Raw genomic sequence first — 19,251 nt, 5'->3', positions numbered from 1 at the left:
TGCTGATACTGCAGAGGAGGCGATTCACTCATCCTCCAGACTTAAAAGGCCTTAAGACATTTGTATTAACCAACATTAGTCAAAACACTCACTGGGTTGGATTTTCTCTAGTGCAGTAAGTAATTTACATTCACTTAAATTTGTGAATATCAGATTGTCTGCTAGCGATGACCCACAAATGACGGGTATTGTAATCAGTTTGACTAAGGGGTAAAGAAGGGCTTAGAGATTCACTTTGGATCTGACGCTCTGCTAGAATGCAGATCCATGTTTCCAGGGTGATGAATGTGCTCACTTTGCACTTTCCTTTCTCTGTCCCTTCATTTATGATGTCTACATTCTGTACATTGCCTTGTCTTGTGTCGCTGAGCAACACAGGGAACTCAGATGGGAGAAAATGCTGTCAGCATTTCTAAGAAGAGTGAAGGAAGTGCAGAAAAAAGCAGTCTGTTCTACTGAGGATGCATTCTCAAGTACAGTATCTGCAGCCATGAGCAAATGTCTGGTCTCTGATGAGAGAAGAGATTTTAGAGTCTGCATGAAATGTAAATTCACCATGTCTGTTTTAAAAATGCTTGTTATTGATTCATTCACTTTTGTGTGTGTGTGTAAATTTTTGTCCATACAGTAGAATTGGAATTGAAACCCTTTGGTTATCAACGTACCTCAAAATATATTTTTTTATGTTCTGCAGAAGAAATAAAGTGTAAGAACCACTGAAGGAAATTTTTGAAATTGTTGTCAACTTTCTGGCCTAGCGTGCGCAAAGTGGTAGACCTCTGTACTTTTACTGGATAACAACTAACCACATTTGAGGCCCACAGTCCCTGTGTGGTTCAGTGGAGTTTATTTGGCCACTGCTCCAGTTGCTCTGGTTTGAGGTAGTGTTCTCATGTCACCTGATACTCATGACTCAGAGAAAACACACATCCCTGTAAGTTTGAATTACTGCTGTGCACTTAAACAAAGCTGGTTACTTCTTCGAGAACATTACACTAACAGCTCAGTTCACACATTTCAGGAACATTTATGGTTAGAGGCATACATTATTTAAAGATGGAGCTCAAAGGATCTAAACATTCTTAAAAATATCTTCTTTTGTGTTCCACAGGAGACAGAATGTCACAGAATTCTTATAAGGGAGAACTATCCCTTTAAATAACCTTTCTTATACCTGAAGTAACTGTGCCGTTAATCTCCTGAGAAGTAGGTCAGTGCTAACTCAATTGATTGAAATCTCAGGAGGAATCACTTTCTAACCATCTGAACACCATTAATGATATACTATAGGCTTTCACAGCTTTTGTGAACAGACCGTCCCGCTTCAAACAAGATGTCCATCCCAAGCATATAAAATTTTAGAAGCTGGCAGGAGAGGATTAGAGCTCATTGCAAACCGTTGAGCAACGCTGAATCGCCTCATTTCATTCTAAAGAGACTGAGAAAATCACAGGCTGAGACATTTGGGGCACGGTCTGCATTTGTGATGAGATTAGTAACTTCAATTAGCATTTAATAAATGGACTATTGTTGCTTCAGCAGCACCATTGAAATGCTGGTGTGAGATGTGTGGAAATACATTATCCACCTTAGTTATGGGATTGATAATTCAAATCACAACATTTGCAGCATGTACATCGTGTTACAAAAAACTTTTGCTAGGCAGCGAAAACCTTCCCAGCCCTCAATTCAAACTGCTCTCAGTGATTTCAGTTACATGTGCTGTATTGGGCAGATAAATAACTGTACATTTATTACCAAACAGTTTGCAACTTTTTTGTGCAATGAACATTGGGCTGAATTTTTTCAAATGTTGCCAGGTTGTGCAAAAATCATTAGATTTTATTGGACAAAAACCTTTTGGATCTATTTTTAGCCAATTCCAGGTATTTAAAAATATTTATTTATTTTTTAATGAGAACATAAAAAAAATTACATTCACAATCACAATTTTTATATTCTATTTTAATATAATATAAAATAATATGTGTAGTAAATAATAAATATAAAAGTAGATTACAATAAGCTATGTTCATCAATTTATTTGGGGTTAATACATTTTTTTTAGGAATTAAAACAAAAATACATTTAAGTTTTGTCAAATTTAATCATTTTAATGTTATTATAATGTTGACATTTTAATATAATTAATGATTTAATATTATTATTTATTGTCCACTTTTGAGTAGCCTACACTAGACTATATAAAACTAATAGATGTGCTCTAGAGCAAACCTTATGCCTATAAGAAGATTTTAATAATATAACACGAATAATTGAAAAAGAAAGACAAAATATTAATGTAAAAGTGAAAAGGGCAAAACAGTCATAAACAAAGTCAAAATGAAAATTTTAGTGAGACAGAGACACTCTGTCCCTCATATTGTTGTAGGCAAATACATAGATATTGTGCCGCTCTCTCTCTCCCTCCCTCCCTCTCCGATACTGACTCGCCAGTGGCTGCAGCAGTCAGTCCTGAGGTTGTAGTTTGGTATATTGCATGTACATGAACAGTCCTTCACTCAGAAGCGAGTGCGCGGGATATATAGTGGAGAACAGACGGAGGGATCTTTCAAACTAAACCAAACACGCGCTTGCAGCATTGAGAGACTCCTAGCAGGCTCAGCGCTCGTGGGGGTCGGATCGGCGGGAATGGCTTCGTCTCCGTGCGGCGGTGGGAACTTTGATTGCGGGCTGGAGATCCAAACTCGCTCGGTGGAGCAAACACTCATTCCGCTCGTGTCTCAGGTGAGTCCGGATCAAAGAAACTTCTCGGCGAGGTCATTAATCCTTTAAAACCCACAGCGACCGCTTAATGGACGAATGCGGGATTTAAAATACAAACAACTTTTTTCGTATCATGTGTAAAGGTTAACTAGAACCCTGTCTGAACCCTCAACTGCTACACTTCATCAGGGTAACCAGAGCTTCCGCCAAAATGCCATAGCTGCTACTCTTTTGTAGTTTAAACGGTATAAGAAGCGTCGGTGTATGTCTTTCATTTTGCTTCATTTCTATGAATTAGGTGGCAGTGGTGGCATCTAGCGGGTTGCTCCAGTTTAATTAGCAATCTTTTTAATATTTGTGGTATTTTGCCGGAAACTGTTGTCGCCATGGTAATTTAAATGTCAGGGAAGTGTGTTGTTTGTATTCTACAGGCTCTGGATGAATAAGAAGTGACACTTTTGGTTATTTGAGAAAGTGTGGTGCTCCATTAGTTTACTGTCAAAAACTTCTTTACATTTTGACAAATTGGTGGCTATTTTATAAGAATTTGCACAATTTCATTCATACATTTCCTTACACTGATGATTAGGTGTGGACCTTCATACTTAGTTTTTTTTTTTTGTTATAAACATCATGTTTATGTAAGAATCAATTGGTTGGAATTTTGTACCTTATTTACTTTTAATTGGTTTTCTACCTGCAGGTGAAATTAGACAATTTCATACACAGGCAAGAGTTCTGTGCGTTCGAGTGTTGCATGGCTATGAGTTGGTCGTAGGCAATTCTGAGAATGAAACGTGCAAATAAAGACAAGCAAAAGAAAAGAGAATAATTAGATCCCACGTTGCTATTTGGAGCAATAACATGAATTTGATTTGGAACCAATTAATGAGCTGAAGTTATTGCTACACCACCTGCGTGACGTCATTAATGGCAGTTACGTGCCATGGTTTAAACAACAGATGTGCGACGCACTCCTGAGTGATACAGGGGAGAGAGAAAACGGGCTCTCGTCTTTTGAAAATGTTGGATTGATAGAAGCAGTGAAACATTCCAGTGCTCTTAAAGCACTATAGTTGCTGCTTTAGTCTTGTAACTTGCAAGCTTTAGTTATTCACAGCTCACAGCTGCTGATTTCCATTCCTCATTAAATAACAGGATTCACCTAGGTGATGGTGACAACTTCACATACCATATGTGTGCTGTTCTGAAAAACAGAGCGTTTTGGTTCAGAAGCGTCTGAGAGAAATCTGTTTCCATGTGATTTTCACATGCATAACTGTTACACTTTCAAAACCCTTCCAGTGCACTTGCAAGCCTTTAGATCTGACATTATTAAAATGTATTTTTATTTTGCCAAATTGCCATTCTACCCCACAACCTTCGGGGGAACGAGTGGTTTGGAGAATGGCTGTGCCATTGTAATTGAATTGCTAGTTGGTTTAGTGTTGTGATGGGAGATGATTGCTGAAATGTCGTTTGAGAAGTCTTTTTGATAGTTTGCTAGTTAGTGGTGCTCACTAGGATGGCTGATGGTAATGAGGCTTAAAGGTCAGTGTTAGAAGACATGCTAATTGCCCATTCAGTGGACCTTTGGGTAATGGGACTTCTTTCAGTGCTTTACAGATTCTGGACAATGGATTGTCAAAGTGGCCTTGGTCAGAACCCTTCCCCCAACTACAGTTTTGTCAAGCAATCTAATGCTTAGTGACCAGATACAAATGTAAAAGATGTTGTCTTTCCTGCAACTGCCAAATTCCCTGTATGCACAAGTCTGGTAAAGTTGCAATGTAGTAAACACAGTTGTAGTCCACTTTGAAATTGTTTCCAAAAATGAGGTGGTTGTTTGATTTGTTCCATGAGGATTTGAGCTGAATCACAAACTACAAAATAGCCAAAAATTGTGTTGCATGATTTTTGAACATGCATTAACATCTGAGGCTATAAGACTAAAACTGTGTGAAGGACAGGAGGTTGAGTGCAGAGGTCAGACCCTGTGTGTTTTCTCTAGGGGGCTGTGCATGACAATGGGAAGGAAATGAAAGCTTCATGTTGGCAAGAAAGGGTTTTCAAAGCTCATTTAGTGATTCATTTTCACAATTGTGATATTGCGCATCCTCACGCACAGGTACACATACAGAGGCCTGATCTCCCCCGGTTATCCTTTCTGTTATCAGTCTTACTTTCATAACTGTGTAATTACTGCTGTTATCCTCTCAGGCCAAGATCAGTCTGTCTGCGTTTTTGCCTGTTGGCCCACTCAGGCGTCATATTTGAGATCTTGACAATTGCAAGAAGCTTCCTCTTGTTTTATTAAGCTGCAGTTTCTATATTGCCATTGATAATTGTCAGTGATGGTCAATGTATTTTTAAGTCTGGATATATATATTCACGCATACAAACAAATCTTCTATGATGAGCATAATTTTAGTTTCTCAATTCAAATTTTATTTGAATAAAATATTGTTTTATTGAAGGGAATTAAATCAACAATGTTAGAGTGATGATGATATAATGAAGAAAAAATAATCATTACAAGAATATATTTTTGAAAAGCATATCAAATGGTTTGGCATAATCTTTTATTATTAATTCCTTTTTATTAATTTATCATTAATACATTATTCCTTAAAAAATGTCCAGAAAAATAAAGTCGTGTGGGGTGACCAAAAGCCAGAAAAATGTAATACAATTGTGGTGTGACACTCCAAAAATGTAATGATATTTATTAAACAATAATGTAATAAATGTTTTTACTTTAAAAATGTTTTTACTTGTCTGTTTAGGCTCACACATGAAACCTTTTGAACACACTGACTTGATTTATAACTGCTGTTGAGCCAAATAAAAACACAGAACTATCATAATAGTTCATAGTTCATCATAATATTTTCAGTTTCACTCTATGTGCAATGGTCTTGGATTTTTGAGCCAAAGCCAGGACAGGATTTATGAAATTACGAAGTCTTTGATCTGATTAGAATGCTTTTAAACTCCTGTGACAATAAGCCTTGTTATTACATATTTGTGCTAGCCATGTCCTTATTCTGCAGGACTAAGGGTTGTTTTCCAAAAATGATTTGAGCAATAATTGGCTGAAAATACTTTATTGAGCCCTTGTGCTTTTGTAAGCTCTGTGCCATCTGCACTTTTGTGAACCTCTGAAATGTGGTGGAAGTGAGAGATTTTTTGCGTGTTAAGTACACAATTGAGCCAAAGTTACAGTTCATATGCAAAACCTCCATTCCTCTCAAGACCTAGTAAAGGACTATTGTCAGAGCTACAAAGCTGTACTGTAAAAACATATCACATTTTCCCTACATGAAAAACTGTAGGATGGTGAGTTACACATAGTCACAAGAGAGCTTCTGTTGGAGGAAATTACATCACAAGGAGCACTGTTAAGATAATAGATCAACTACAAGCAGAAAGGGTGCCTCCTGTAGAGAATGTGACAAGAAAGATGGATGAATGTGTGCTCAGTGTAAACTTCTTAGGATTACAAGGCCAAACACCCTTCAGAGCCAGAACAAAGCAAGCTTCATGTTCAGTATGGGTAAACTTATGTATGTGTGATGGCATGTTCTGTGTGTTTACTTGGCTGCATGTAGCCCTTTGTGTTCCATGTGTTTGTTTAACCAGTGGAGGTGTAAAAAAAGGAAGCCAGAACTGATAAGAGCGGTTTTGTGAAATACAGCCCCCATCCAGAATCTTCTGTAGCTGTAATTGATCTAACATACCATTCATACCATGGCAAATATAAGTGATTGTGCTTTTTTTTTTTTTTTTTTTTTTTTTTTTTTTATACTTGAGTTACCAGGTACAGTGGCCCCCAAAAATATTCACTGTAAAAATGTATGACTGTCACTGCATTAGGAAATATCAAAATCAAGTGGTATTTACTTTAAAGAACACCAAACACACCTTTACAGAAATCTTTGTTAAAGGTTTGAAATCAGTAGATCTCTACCAGGGGCCCTCAGCAAACTTATACAGTAAGGGGCCGCAGGGTGACTTATTTAAATTATATTGTATCAAACCTAATTTAAATGCTCTAAACCAAATATGTATTATTTTTCAAATTTTCCAACTATTGTTTTATTAAAGAGCATATAGTTCTTAAAACTTGAGGAATCACAAAATAATTGTGGTTAATTTATTGTCACTCCAAGTTTCTGTTAATAAGAAGTTTTGTAATATGAGGAGCCTTTGAATATTTTGTTTGACAACGGAGGAGCCTTCAAGTCAAAAAGGTTGCGAACCAGAACCATTGTTTTAAATGATACAACTTTTAAGTATTTAGACCCTTTCTGGTTGTCAAACATAGTCCAACATGTTCATAGATAAAGGGGTAGTTAAACCAGAAATAAAAATGGTCACCATTTACTGACTCTAATGTTGTTCTAAACCTATGATTAAGAATATTTTAGTTGTTTTTGTCCATATTATGAAAGACATTGGACCCCATTGACTTTCATCGTATAGACAAAAAACAACACTGTGCCTAAAGAGACTGGCCAAACATTCTCTTAAATGTTTGGCCAGTCTCCAAACCTCTTAAAAATTATAATTCACTCATTTTAGTTGAGAGCACGTCAGATCTTATTTCAGAAAGGTTTGATCACTCTTTGTTGACTCTATGACTCTGTTCTTTTCATGATCATTCTGAGATTCGTCTGGTTTTTACAGCATTTAGTAATTCATAGCCTGTGGGCATAACCTTTCTGAGGTGGCTCTCAGAAGTTTCCCATCTGATCAGGGGTGCAGCATACCCCTCAGTTTGAGTTTCTGCATCACTGACAGCTTGGCTATGCTCCAGGCTGTATTTACGTTACTTGGCTACGGGACCTGTCATTGAGCAGGAAGAGATCTTAATCACCGCATAAGTTTGATGGCATTCTTCTTCCCTAAGCTCACACTAGGTTCAGGGAAAATTCTGGGAAAGAGGTGGACTCCCTCGGCCCCCTGCTGCCTCGCTGTCACCACTGATCTTAGGGCTCACGGGTAATACTCACAGACAAAGGAACTGTCAGTTCGAAGAACAGGTCAGCTACGTTTAGTGTTTCCTGTTGTTTTTCTATTCAAGCTGGGTTGCTGAATTGCCGTGCTAACAATGTATTGCTCTTCAGTCTTTAAATAACACCAGACAACACATGGAGATAATGAATCTCTCTGTTTGTGAGGTTGAGCATTCATTTGTATTTTCCGCCATGTTCACTGGCAGAGGGACAGTGCTGGCTCAAGTTGCTGTGCTTATGGAATGTGAGGGGCTCGTGACAAAATACCCACTTACCTTAACAGTAATTACAAAAGGCTCATTTTTCTTCTGTACTGTACAGAGGCTTGTATTCTCTCCTGAGACAATTCTCTTGCTTGAGAATCTAGAGCAAGTACTCAACTTCCCTAGACAACAACAAATCGACACAAGTAATGGTATTGATGCGGTACCTCTGTATAATGATTTTATAAGAAAAAGTGCAGTTTCTTCTCTTGCAGAGTGAGTAGAGCAGTCCCTGTAAGTGGCCTCTCTCACTTTGGAAGGAGATTTTAATAACCTCAAGAATTTCACATGGTCAGTTTGGGATATTTCTAAGGTTTCAGCCTGGAGGAGCCCAAATGTTATGAGACGTCGTCTTTTTCAGTCACCCATCACCTGACCTGAGGATCGAAAACCTTGAGGGGGAGACAGTAAAGGAATGTCTGTCATATTTCACCCCCCCCCCCCCCCCCATTTATATTCCTGTTGTTGCTGTTTTTGCATTTTGAGGCTATTTTCATGAGTTATTTTAAATAATTCAAGCAGTTATTTCCCTCCAATTATTTAGTTGTAAGTGTCCCAGTGTAATAAAATAAATATAATAAAAACATTTAAAATTTGTTACGTTTTAAAGGATTAGTTCACTTCCAGAATAAAAATTTCCTGATAATTTCCTGGAAATTTACATGTCATCTAAAATGTTCATGTCTGTCTTTCTTCAGTCGAAAATAAATTAAGTTTTTGAGGAAAACATTCCAGGATTTTTCTCCATATAGTGGACTTCAAGGGGAGCCAACGGGTTGAAGGTCCAAATTGCAGCAAAGGGCTCCACACGATCCCAGCCGAGGAATAAAGGTATTATCTAGTGAAACTATTGGCCATTTTCAAAAAAAAAAAAAATTACTATTTATATTCTTTTTAACCACAAATGCTTGTCTTGCACTAGCTCGACTTCACATATTATGTAGTCACGTTGGAAAGGTATCAACCCAGTGTTTACAAAGCGAACGTGCAAAGAAAGTCAAAGGGCCTTTACAAAAAAAAAGGTAAAACAACAATTTTGAAGTTGGAAGGGAAAATCAGAGTATATAAGTACCTTACCCGACCTTTTTGAACTGGAGTACATATGCATGAACTGCGTGTGACCTTTCCAACATGATTACGTAATGTGTTAAGTTGTGGACGCACATCGTAGAGCTAGTGCAAGATTAACATTTGTGGTTAAAAAGTATATGAATTTGTATTTTTATTTTTTTTAGAAAATGACTGATCATTTCGCTAGATAAGACCCTTATTCCTCGGCTGGGATTGTGTAGAGCCCTTTTAAGCTGCATTGAAATGACAATTCAGACCTTCAACCCGTTGGGTCCCATTGAATTAATCCTTTAAGTACATGTAATTTTACTGAATTTAATTAATTTTTTAAAAATGTGCTTAAATTTAAGATTAAATATTAATTAAAATAATATCCTTATTTCTGAGATTCACTCATTTGTCCTTTGCTTAGACCAATAGACAGTGCCCTCCTCTGCATTAAAGGGTCAAGGTTTGTCTGGTTAGCATGTCCTCATTAGCTCCTGCTGGTAGATTTTGTGCACCATCTGACTGCAAAAGCATACTTCTGGGCGACCCTCACTAGCTCAGCAACTGCCATTGAGATTAATGGGAATGCTAACGGATGGCTTTGTCCAGTTATTCTAGGCCTCCTTGCTCTGCTCTCAAAAGTGGTGATTCTCTCACCTGTTGAGCTCTTTGTTCCTCCAGGAGGCTCATGATCTCAAAGCTCGGCTTAAATAAATCACCTGATACCAGCACAATGTGCTAGAGTCTTTGTGAAAGCATTTACCTTTCCGTGTCTGTTGAGGTGCTGAAGTTCCAGACAGGCTTTGGTGAAACCACCGTTATTTAAATGCATAGGCCTGAAAAGACCCCAGCGAAATGAAAATCTGCTCAGTAGACCATTCTGTTAGATATCTCTAAATTGTTTAGAAGCTTTCTAAACAACAAAAAGGAGTTCATTATTGAGTTCATTATTTCATTAGAAGTTTTTTGGAGCGTTGAGACAGTAATTAGGTCGGAGCTATCTTAAGAAGCTTTTTAGAAGACCGTATTAGAGCGGCACCCTTAATCATGGCCTGTCATTGGTATGTTTACTTTAAAGTGGTTAAAAGCACAGATACGTCACCTGGTCAAAAAGGGGAATGCATTGCGAATGTTTTTGAAATTAGATAATGCATTGTAAATGTCTGTGGGATGTTGACTGTTGCCAGAACTCACAAATAAAAGTTTGTTTTTGTGTATGGCCGACATAAAAGGCAGTGAAGAAACCAAGCGAGAGAAGTGAATATTTTGGCATGACAGTAAGGAGGAGAGTGCTTATGCTTTTGATTCTCTCAGATGGTGTGTCCCTCAACACTCCCTCCATTAGGAAGATCTAAATGCAACTCCTTGTGGTAATTACTTCCATCAATCACGTCAACGTTTGGCTAAAGGGATTCGTGCCTCACATCCCTATACTGTTGGCCAGATAAATCCTGATAATGCTATATTAATGATGCTACAGTTGGCCTTTGCAGCTGTCTTCTTACACTTTGACTGATCTTCCTGAAAGTTACTTACAATTTGTAGTATCCAAGAAGGTCTAATAGACCTGGAAAGAGTTATGCGTTAATTTCTACTTTTATGCTTGTCTGGCACATGCCGCCTGGGAAATATATGACCTGGGTTCTTTCATCTTTGCTGCATAGTTACAGTCTCGGATGGATTTGTTTCTTTTTGAGACAATCACCTGAGCTGTGCCTTGTATGTTGTCTGTTATTTTCCCAACCAGGCTTGAGTAGCTAGCAAGACCACCTTCATTGAAAAGCATCAAACATTTTTGTGGTAAAATCTCTGCTGTAATATAATAGTCAATATATGGTCAGTGGAAAAATATGCTTATTGGCACATAATGGTGTTATTGCATCTACCAGCTGCTGAATGTGCAGTAGGATTTAGTGGTTTAACAATATTGTGATGACGGTATAAAGTGTCTATCATTATAGATTTTGGCATGTCGTCCACCAAAATTTTGTGGCCAAAAAAGTCTGTCAAGTTTAGGAATGTATGAAGCAGGTTCACACCAAAGACACTTTCAAACCAAGCAGCGTTATGTTGGTCAGTGTGATGAATCCATGTGACCAACTTGATCCCGTTGCAAAATCTGTGTGGGGAAATCTTTCGCCCTCATGTCAAATTCCTAATCGTGTGGATTCCTATTGAAATGAAGAATTCACCAAACAACTGTAAAATTGACAGCGCTTTACCTGCCAAAGTTAACCATTAACAATAATTGAGAAATAAGAGGTCTTGGTGACATTGCCTTTAGAGATAGAACGAGTCAGTAATTACATTTTATTTTCTTTGTAATAACGTGTCGTGCGCCAATCAATTGTTCACAATAAGACCACAGGGCTTGCAAAATTTCAAAATCCCTGGTAGCCCTTCGGGCAGGTACTCTTCAGATTTTGGTAGCCCGAAAATTAATTTAACTAGCCCAAATAAAATAAAGACCATAAATCAAAAACACAAATATCAACGAATAAAGGAAAGAGTTTTATTTGACTATTTACAAGGTATCTGCAGAATTCTTAAAAATCTATTTAAGGCAATTTGAAAAATTATTTCTTATACCATTTAACGTATTTACAAAAACTCTTCAATTTAGTTGTATCAAATTTAAGGACCCGTGGGAGCAATGTTCCCGCTAATTTTTTTCTTGCTGAGCAAAACTTTTCTCTATTGGGCGGACATTTCGGGCACCTGAGCAAAAACATTCTTTATACCAGAACTTTTAACTTTAATGTGCTAATTATATTTGATTTGACCCTTGATGTAACTAAATGATGTACATTTTAGGTGACCTGAGAAAACATTTTTACTGTACAATACACTGCAGTTCATAAGTTTGGATCAATAAAGTTTTTTAAAGAAGTTTCTTATGCTCATCAAGGCTGTATCTATTTGATAAAAAATACTGAATATTATTTCACAAAATAATATTGTGAAATATTATTGCAATTTAAAATAAACTTTCTATTTTAATATACTTTAAAATTTAATTCCTTCCTGTGAAGCAAAGCAGTATTTTCAGTGTCACATGATCCTTTAGAAATCATTCTAATGCTGATTTTTAATCAATGTTGGAAACAGTTGTACTGCTTTTTTATATACTGTATTTTTTGGGAGCGGTGATATTTAAAAAAAAAAAAAAAGTTAAAAAGTACAGTGTTTATTCAAAATAGAGATTTTGTTACAACATAAACTATTCAGAATTTTGAATTGGACTTTCTTTTTTAAAGATACTTTAAAAAAAGTTTAAAGAAAGTTAAAGATACTTTATTCAGCAAGGATGTGTTAAATGGATAAAATTGATAGTAAAGACTTCTATTGTTAGAAAATGTCTATTTTGAATAAATGCTGTTCTTTTAAACTTTTTATTAATCAAAGAAAAAAGTAACAGGTTCCAAATAAATATGAAGCAGCACAACAGTTTCAACACTGATAATAAATCAGCATATTAGAAGGATTTCTGAAGGATCATGGGACACTGAAGACTGGAGTAATGATGCTGAAAATACAGCTGTGATCACAGGAATAAATGCTATTTTATAGTATAGGTATTAAAATAGGAAACCAATATTAGAAATTGCAATACTATTTCACTATCACTGTATTTTTCTGTATTTTTTAAATGAATACAGCCTTGATGAGCAAGAGACTGAAAGTCAAAAACCTGATAAATAACTGATCTTGTTTTTGAGTCTATTATATAGGCCTAACAAATACTATCAAAACAAACTATTTAAACTGATAGAATAGAATAGAAACTGAAGCTAAACTTAAGTTGAGATCTGTAAGTTAAAGGGAAGCTTAAAGGGAACATTGCGTGTATTTAAGGTAGCCCTTCGGGCAGGGCAGTGATACATTTTGGTAGCCCGACTGGAAAACACAATAGCCCCGGGACGTCGGGCTAGCGATTTTGCGAGCCCTGGACCAGGAAAGTATGTTAAGAACAGTACATAGGGGCAATTTTGATTTTATTTTGACTTTGTTGTCAAGACGTTGGTGGTTGGGAATCTTTTCCCATCTCTTGTGCTTCACTGAGGGGAGTGCCAAGGTGTTTTCCCGTAAGCAGACTGACTCCATGACAATCTGGCTACGGTCACAGGGCACTCATATTTATTGAGACCTGGTTGGTCTAGGAGGCTACTTTTAGATCTTTATGGCCTCTCAGGGTGACAGAAACTACAAGTGATGACAGGTGGCCACGTTAAAGTGACAGCAGACACTGTTTTTTGCTCAAAGCCAGTTCATTACGCATACCAGTTACTCTTCAGTTGAAAAGTTAAGAGATGAAAATTTATCACCCTCATGCTATTCCAAACTCTTATGCAATTATCCTTTCCATGGAGATTTTTTAAAGAAATCATTAGTGTTATTAATAAGTTTATTACAAGACTTGGTTTTTCAAGCATGTCATATGTTGAACGTCCATATTTCACCCCCCCCCCCCCCTTCTCTGTGTGTGTGTGTGTGTGTGTGTGTGTGTGTGTGTGGGGTAAGGTACATTTCACTGTGCAAACACTGGTGTGGTCACTACATTCCTCAATGAGGCTTATGTTTCATCACTCTCACTGGATGAACGAGAATGTTTATGTGTGGCCAGTGGGAGTCTCACTTAGTGTTATGAGGGAAACAGGGCTATATGTCAACCTTTCGATGACTAGACCTGGATACACACTTGGTTATGTGTAATGAGGGATGTATTGACATTGGAGGGCTACATGGACTGCCTGTGGTCTACCCACAACTAATTTGTTTTCTGAGGTTAATCTGGTTTGGTTTCCCAATGAAGGAACATTAGCTTTTTTCATCACTGTCAGTTTTAAACTCTGTTGATCGTTATTGGAAGCATGTAAAAATGTAATATAAAATAATTAAAAGGTAAACCTAAAAAACATAAAATATCACAGTTGCACCTTTATTTCTCATAATTTCTCATAATTGCAATTTTATATCTCCCAATTGCAACTTTGTCTCATAATTGTGATGGCATATTTCAATTATATTTTCATTATAATTTAATTTGCCATAATTGTGCCTTTAAATTGTGACTTTGTTTCTTATTTTAGACTCATAACTACTTGTTTAATTTTTTACTTTGCAGTGGAACTGATTTCTCTGTAGATCCTTTAGTGCAATTTAAAGTCAACATGACATCAAAATTGATCTTGTTTACTTTTTAAAGCACATTGCTGGTCTCCATTCTGGGATGGAACATCTGATTTCACGATCCAGTCAGTTCCAGATAGATAAAATCAAGCCCTGTCCAAGCATGTTTACTTTAAGAAGACTTCTTTGCCTTCTTCTCACGTATGTTTTCAGAAGTGTGATGTGCAATGATTAATCTTTTCTTTACTACATCAAATTGTAGTACCACCTGTCTCATTCAGCCCTGACATCATATCAATATTACATTTCCAGTTCAGGCCTATCTTAATTGATTTCCTAAAATTAGCAGATTAAAAACATTGGATTGGAATGAAAATCTGATTGATGGTTGGGGGCCTTTTCTTAGACACTGCCTTTCTGTCATCAGGCACCAGAGCTGCCTTCTTGATAGCACTTTAGACAGACACCTCGTTCACCAGGGATGAACTTTCTGAAGTAGACTTCTGCTGTCTTTTTCCAAAGACGTGATGGAAAAAAAAACTAGGTGATAATTGCAATTTGGTGTTGTCTTTATCTAGACACTCTGGGTGATAAGGAATTAGACAGAAAGATGTAGGTATTGATTTTCACTCTTAGCAGGCAGTCCTCAAAGTAGGCTAACCCTAGTGTAATAGTTGCAGTTGGTAGATCAAGACTTTGCCATGTTCCAGGACCAACATCTTCTTATGTGAATCTTTTTATGAACATTTCCATTAACCAGATCAGATTTTAGGTTTAGGGCTAGGGTTGGGGCTTGAACAACTTTCATATCTACCTCATTTAGGACTATGTTTGTTTGACAAAAATGCTGTTCCAGAACTAACAAAAGATTTTGATCCAGGAACACGTCCAACTTGGCAAATCAAGGTCACCCTGTTTATTCTCAGTTATATGAAGTTACAGTACCTTCATGCTTGATTTCAGCTTATTTTGAAGGTATGTTTGCTGAGATGTAGACTCCTTTAAAGCTTTTATTTATTGACATACCTATGAGACTACACGTGCTGCCAAGAGATCAGCTTTCCTTTGATCTATTGTGGCTCTGGAGTCAGTTTTTAAAATTCAGGCCACATTAAAACCAGGCATACATCTTAGGTAACAGTATGCCAGGGAGAAGGTGGAATCTATAGCCAAAACACACCCTCTCACATAATAAAACAAACCCACAACCCCTCGTTAATTCAAAGACACGGCGTATTTCATTCCACAGATCTACTCAGACACATATGGATGTGGTATAGTGACAGTTTGAATGATGGCGGTATTGGAACAATGCGCACATGAGCTTTGAATGAATGCTTTTACAGAGTGTTTATAGCAGCAATAAAGCAAAGACAAAGAGAATAAATGGCTCATTGTTTGTGGAAAAGCTGTAAGACCACAATAATTGCATTTTGTTCTTTGATGTGAGCTGTTGTTTACATTAATTGCTCAAGATTGGCATTTTGATATTGGCACTCTGGTACTTTTGACCTAGGTCTATAGTCTCGTAGTTTTTGATGACTTGGCTAATTAAAATGGCCTTGTTTTTGACCAGGTATACGGAGTCTGTTTCACAAGTTTCTGCTTGTTTGACACTAATACATGCTCATTAAACATCTCCATATCCCATTTACACCACTAAAATGCAGTTGATTCATTTTATACTGTAATTTCTGGCTCTCCCATCTGACTTGTGGGTACAAGTTAAGCTCTTTTCAATAATTAATTGCTGGCATTAAAGATGAATGTGATGCTGGCTATATGAGTATCCACTTATCAGTAACTGAGCAGCTGGGCAGCTCTGTGCATTTCACACAAACATTTCGATGAAGTCAGCCGTAGCACTTCTGAAAAATAAGAGCAGAATCCTTGAAAGAACCCCTCAGGACTTGGTATACTCAAAACGTGGTATACTTTATCTCCATTTGTGGTACAGTTTGTCTCCGTTACCTTAAGCAGATCAGTTGTTTAAGGATCTCCCCTTCCATCAAATAAGAGTGCGAGCAAGAGTTTCTTTCTCTCCTCATGCCTCATCAGTTCGGGCAGATGATGGGGCATGACAGCCAAAGAGAATGGGCGAAGCACGAGTCCTTAAGGTCCCCTCCGCCCGCTAATACTCTTTAAACCGAAATAGCCTGTGCTCTTCCCACACGCTGCAGTGAGTCACCAGCGAAAACACACCAGCATGACATTTGTGTTCTCTCTCTTACCGAGAGACCAGCCATTGTTCCCAACATGCACTACTACTGCTCAAAGGTTTAGGGTCAGTAAGTTTTTTTTTTTTGGTGAAAGAAATTAATACTTTCCATAAGCAAGATTTCTGTTTCTAATAAATGCTGCTATTTTGAGCTTTCTACTCCTCAAAGAGTCAAAGCAGCACAACATATTGGAATGATTTCTGAAGGATCATGTGGAGTTATGACTGCTGAAAATTCAGCTTGCCATCACAGGAATAAATTACATTTTAAAATAGTTAAAAAGAATTATTAAAAAGAAAAGTTATTTTTAAATTCTAATACCATTTCACAATATCACTGCATTTTTAATCAAATAAATGCAACCTTGGTTAGCACTGGAGAGATTTCTTTCAAAAAATCATCATACTTAGCCCAAACTTTTAAATGGAAGTGTAGTTGAGTCATCTTATATTGTGCTGTTGGGCATCTCTCTGGGCTGCATTGTGAAATTCTCAAGTTAATGGCTAATTTGTCGTTTAGCTGAGGCTTTTATCCAAGTCAATTTATGGTACCCTTATTGCAGGAACATTTTGTGAGGTTAAGTGTCTTACCCCGTGAAGCATTGTAATTTTAAGTTGTCTTCTCAGCCTGGAGGCTTGACAAGATGGAATATAGCTGGCTGCAAATTAAACAGATGAGAGAACTTCATTCTTTAGGGAAACTTTGTCTTAGGAAGTAGCGATTGTATCTTATGTTTCTTTAAGCATTTGTGACAGGGTTAGTAAAGACTGAAACAGTGGGTGTAGCATAAAATATTAAATAGGGAAAAATGAAGTGTCAGGGGCAATATAGTACAGAACTGGAAAGAGAAGTCATGTCCTCTAACTTACTTAATGCTAATCTTTAAAAAATACTAATAATTTAATTCTAAATTACTAATAATAAATGTCTAAATGAATATTCTTTTTCATACTGAATATGATTTATTTAAAATGGTTGATTTTAGTTTTTAGTTTTTATTTATTTAGACACAATAGTATAAAATTCTCAAGCAGAACCAGCCATAGGTTGTATCGTCTGTCTTTCATAATTTCTATTTTATTGCTTGATTAGAAAACTGTGTTGGTGGGCCATGAGAGTGTCCTATGCTGAGCCTTAATGTGGTATACCTGTTTTTCCTCTTCTTGTGTTTCTCTTGACTGACAACTCTGCATCTCTGAATTGCTGGCATGAAGTTCATTCCAAGGGTAGAGTAACATTCATAATTTACACTGTTAAGCCTTCTTTGAAACCTGAAAGACTTATTGAAAGACTTACTGTTACAGGATCCTCAGCATATCTCCATAAGCCAAAATAAAAGGATTTACATTACTATATTTTAAGTTTTTTTCATATCAATGCAATAGCTTTGTCATTTTACTTAAACATAAATCAGAAAAACTGTTGTATTGACTATTTTAATGTTACTTTTCATCCTTTTAGAAGTGTAAACGCTTCCATATTCTTTCATTGTAATTGCATGACAAACAAGCGTCCAGCACAGTTTTCATTTCATTTGTGTTTCATGGAAAAATGAAAGCCAAACGGGTTTTGAACAACATGAGGGTGAGTATGATGACAAATTTAATATTTAGTGTATCCATATCAGTTATAGAATGCTTTGGAGATGTATTGTATTTGCTTACATTCTCCCTTATGTAAATGTGAATTTGGTTTCATGAACACATGAGGATTAGAGCTCAGTGAAAATGCTGCTTGGCTGGTGTGCGATGAACTGGAAATGTATACTCATTTTCACCCTCTATTGGGACACCTGGTGCATGAACTCTGAGGACTCGACTATCATCTTTGTCAAAGCTGGAGGCGAGAATGGGTTTATGTGTACCGTACGTGACCTCTCACTTTCGGCCAAGCCATTAGAGGGTGAGAAGGAGATTTCTCATGACAGTCACACTAAGAAAAGAGGGAAGATGTGATCCTCAGTTCAATAATAATAAGATATGTATTCCTAAATGGGATTTTTACATTTTCCTGTGCAAAACTTTCTGGGGCAGTGCTTTGGAGTTTGGAGGTGTTTTATGAGTTTTTAGCTCGTTGCTATGTGATTTTAAAGGGTGTTCTGAGTGGTTCAAGGCGGTTTCTAGGTCGTTTTGGGTCATTAGGTGGCTGCACATCCAACCACAAATTATATTCTGGTCCCTTGAATTTAAAGGTGTCTTTACACAGCCAAGTTATGGCTGCACTGTGCCTGCTTAAAATTTAGACGCAAAGTCATAGGCTATAAAAGCCAAACTAAACTATTCCAGCTTTGACCCACCTATGGAAGCCCGTTTCTGCCACTGAATAAAAAATAAAAAAGGTAATTATGTAATTTAATGTAATTTATCTCACAACCTTTTTTTTCTCGCAATTGCAAGTTTACATCATTCTCGCAATCTGCAATTCCGAATTGTGAGATATAAAAATTGTGAGATATAAACTCGTTATTTTGACTTTTTTTCTCAGAATTGTATGATATAAACTCACATTTGTGAGTTATAAAGTCAGAGTAGCAAGATATAAAGTCAGAATTGCAATTTTGAGAAATAAAGTCAGAATTGGGAGGTGAAAACTTGCCATTCTGACTTTTTTCTCGTAAATGCAAGTTTATGTCTCACAATTCTGACTGCAATTGTGACTGATTTTTTCCTATGAATTGTGAGATATAAACTCGCAATTGCAAGTTATAAAGTCCAGTTCTGAGGAGAAAATGACTGATATGTTCTCAGAATTGCGACTTTATATCTCACAATTCTGACTTCATTTCTCAGAATTGCGAGTTTATATTTTGTAATTATAAAAATCATAACTTGTATT

General features: G+C 36.8%; 1 protein-coding gene across 1 annotated transcript in view; it reads left to right on the top strand.

Annotated features, from left to right (window-relative positions):
- Positions 1-2,455: 2,455 nt before the first annotated feature.
- Positions 2,456-19,251, top strand: part of LOC306885122 (alpha-catulin-like) — a 53,296-nt gene continuing 36,500 nt past the window's right edge. Inside the window, exon 1 of the mRNA XM_079441467.1 lies at positions 2,456-2,748. Coding sequence (XP_079297593.1) covers positions 2,653-2,748 — 96 coding nt within the window. The 5' untranslated portion in view covers positions 2,456-2,652. The remainder of the gene's footprint in view (positions 2,749-19,251) is intronic.

Source organism: Barbus barbus, assembly GCF_936440315.1.
Source record: "Barbus barbus genome assembly, chromosome: 19".
NCBI lineage: Eukaryota > Metazoa > Chordata > Actinopteri > Cypriniformes > Cyprinidae > Barbus > Barbus barbus.
Note: the sequence above shows the minus strand (reverse complement) of the source record. Positions and strands in the feature narration are given on the sequence as shown.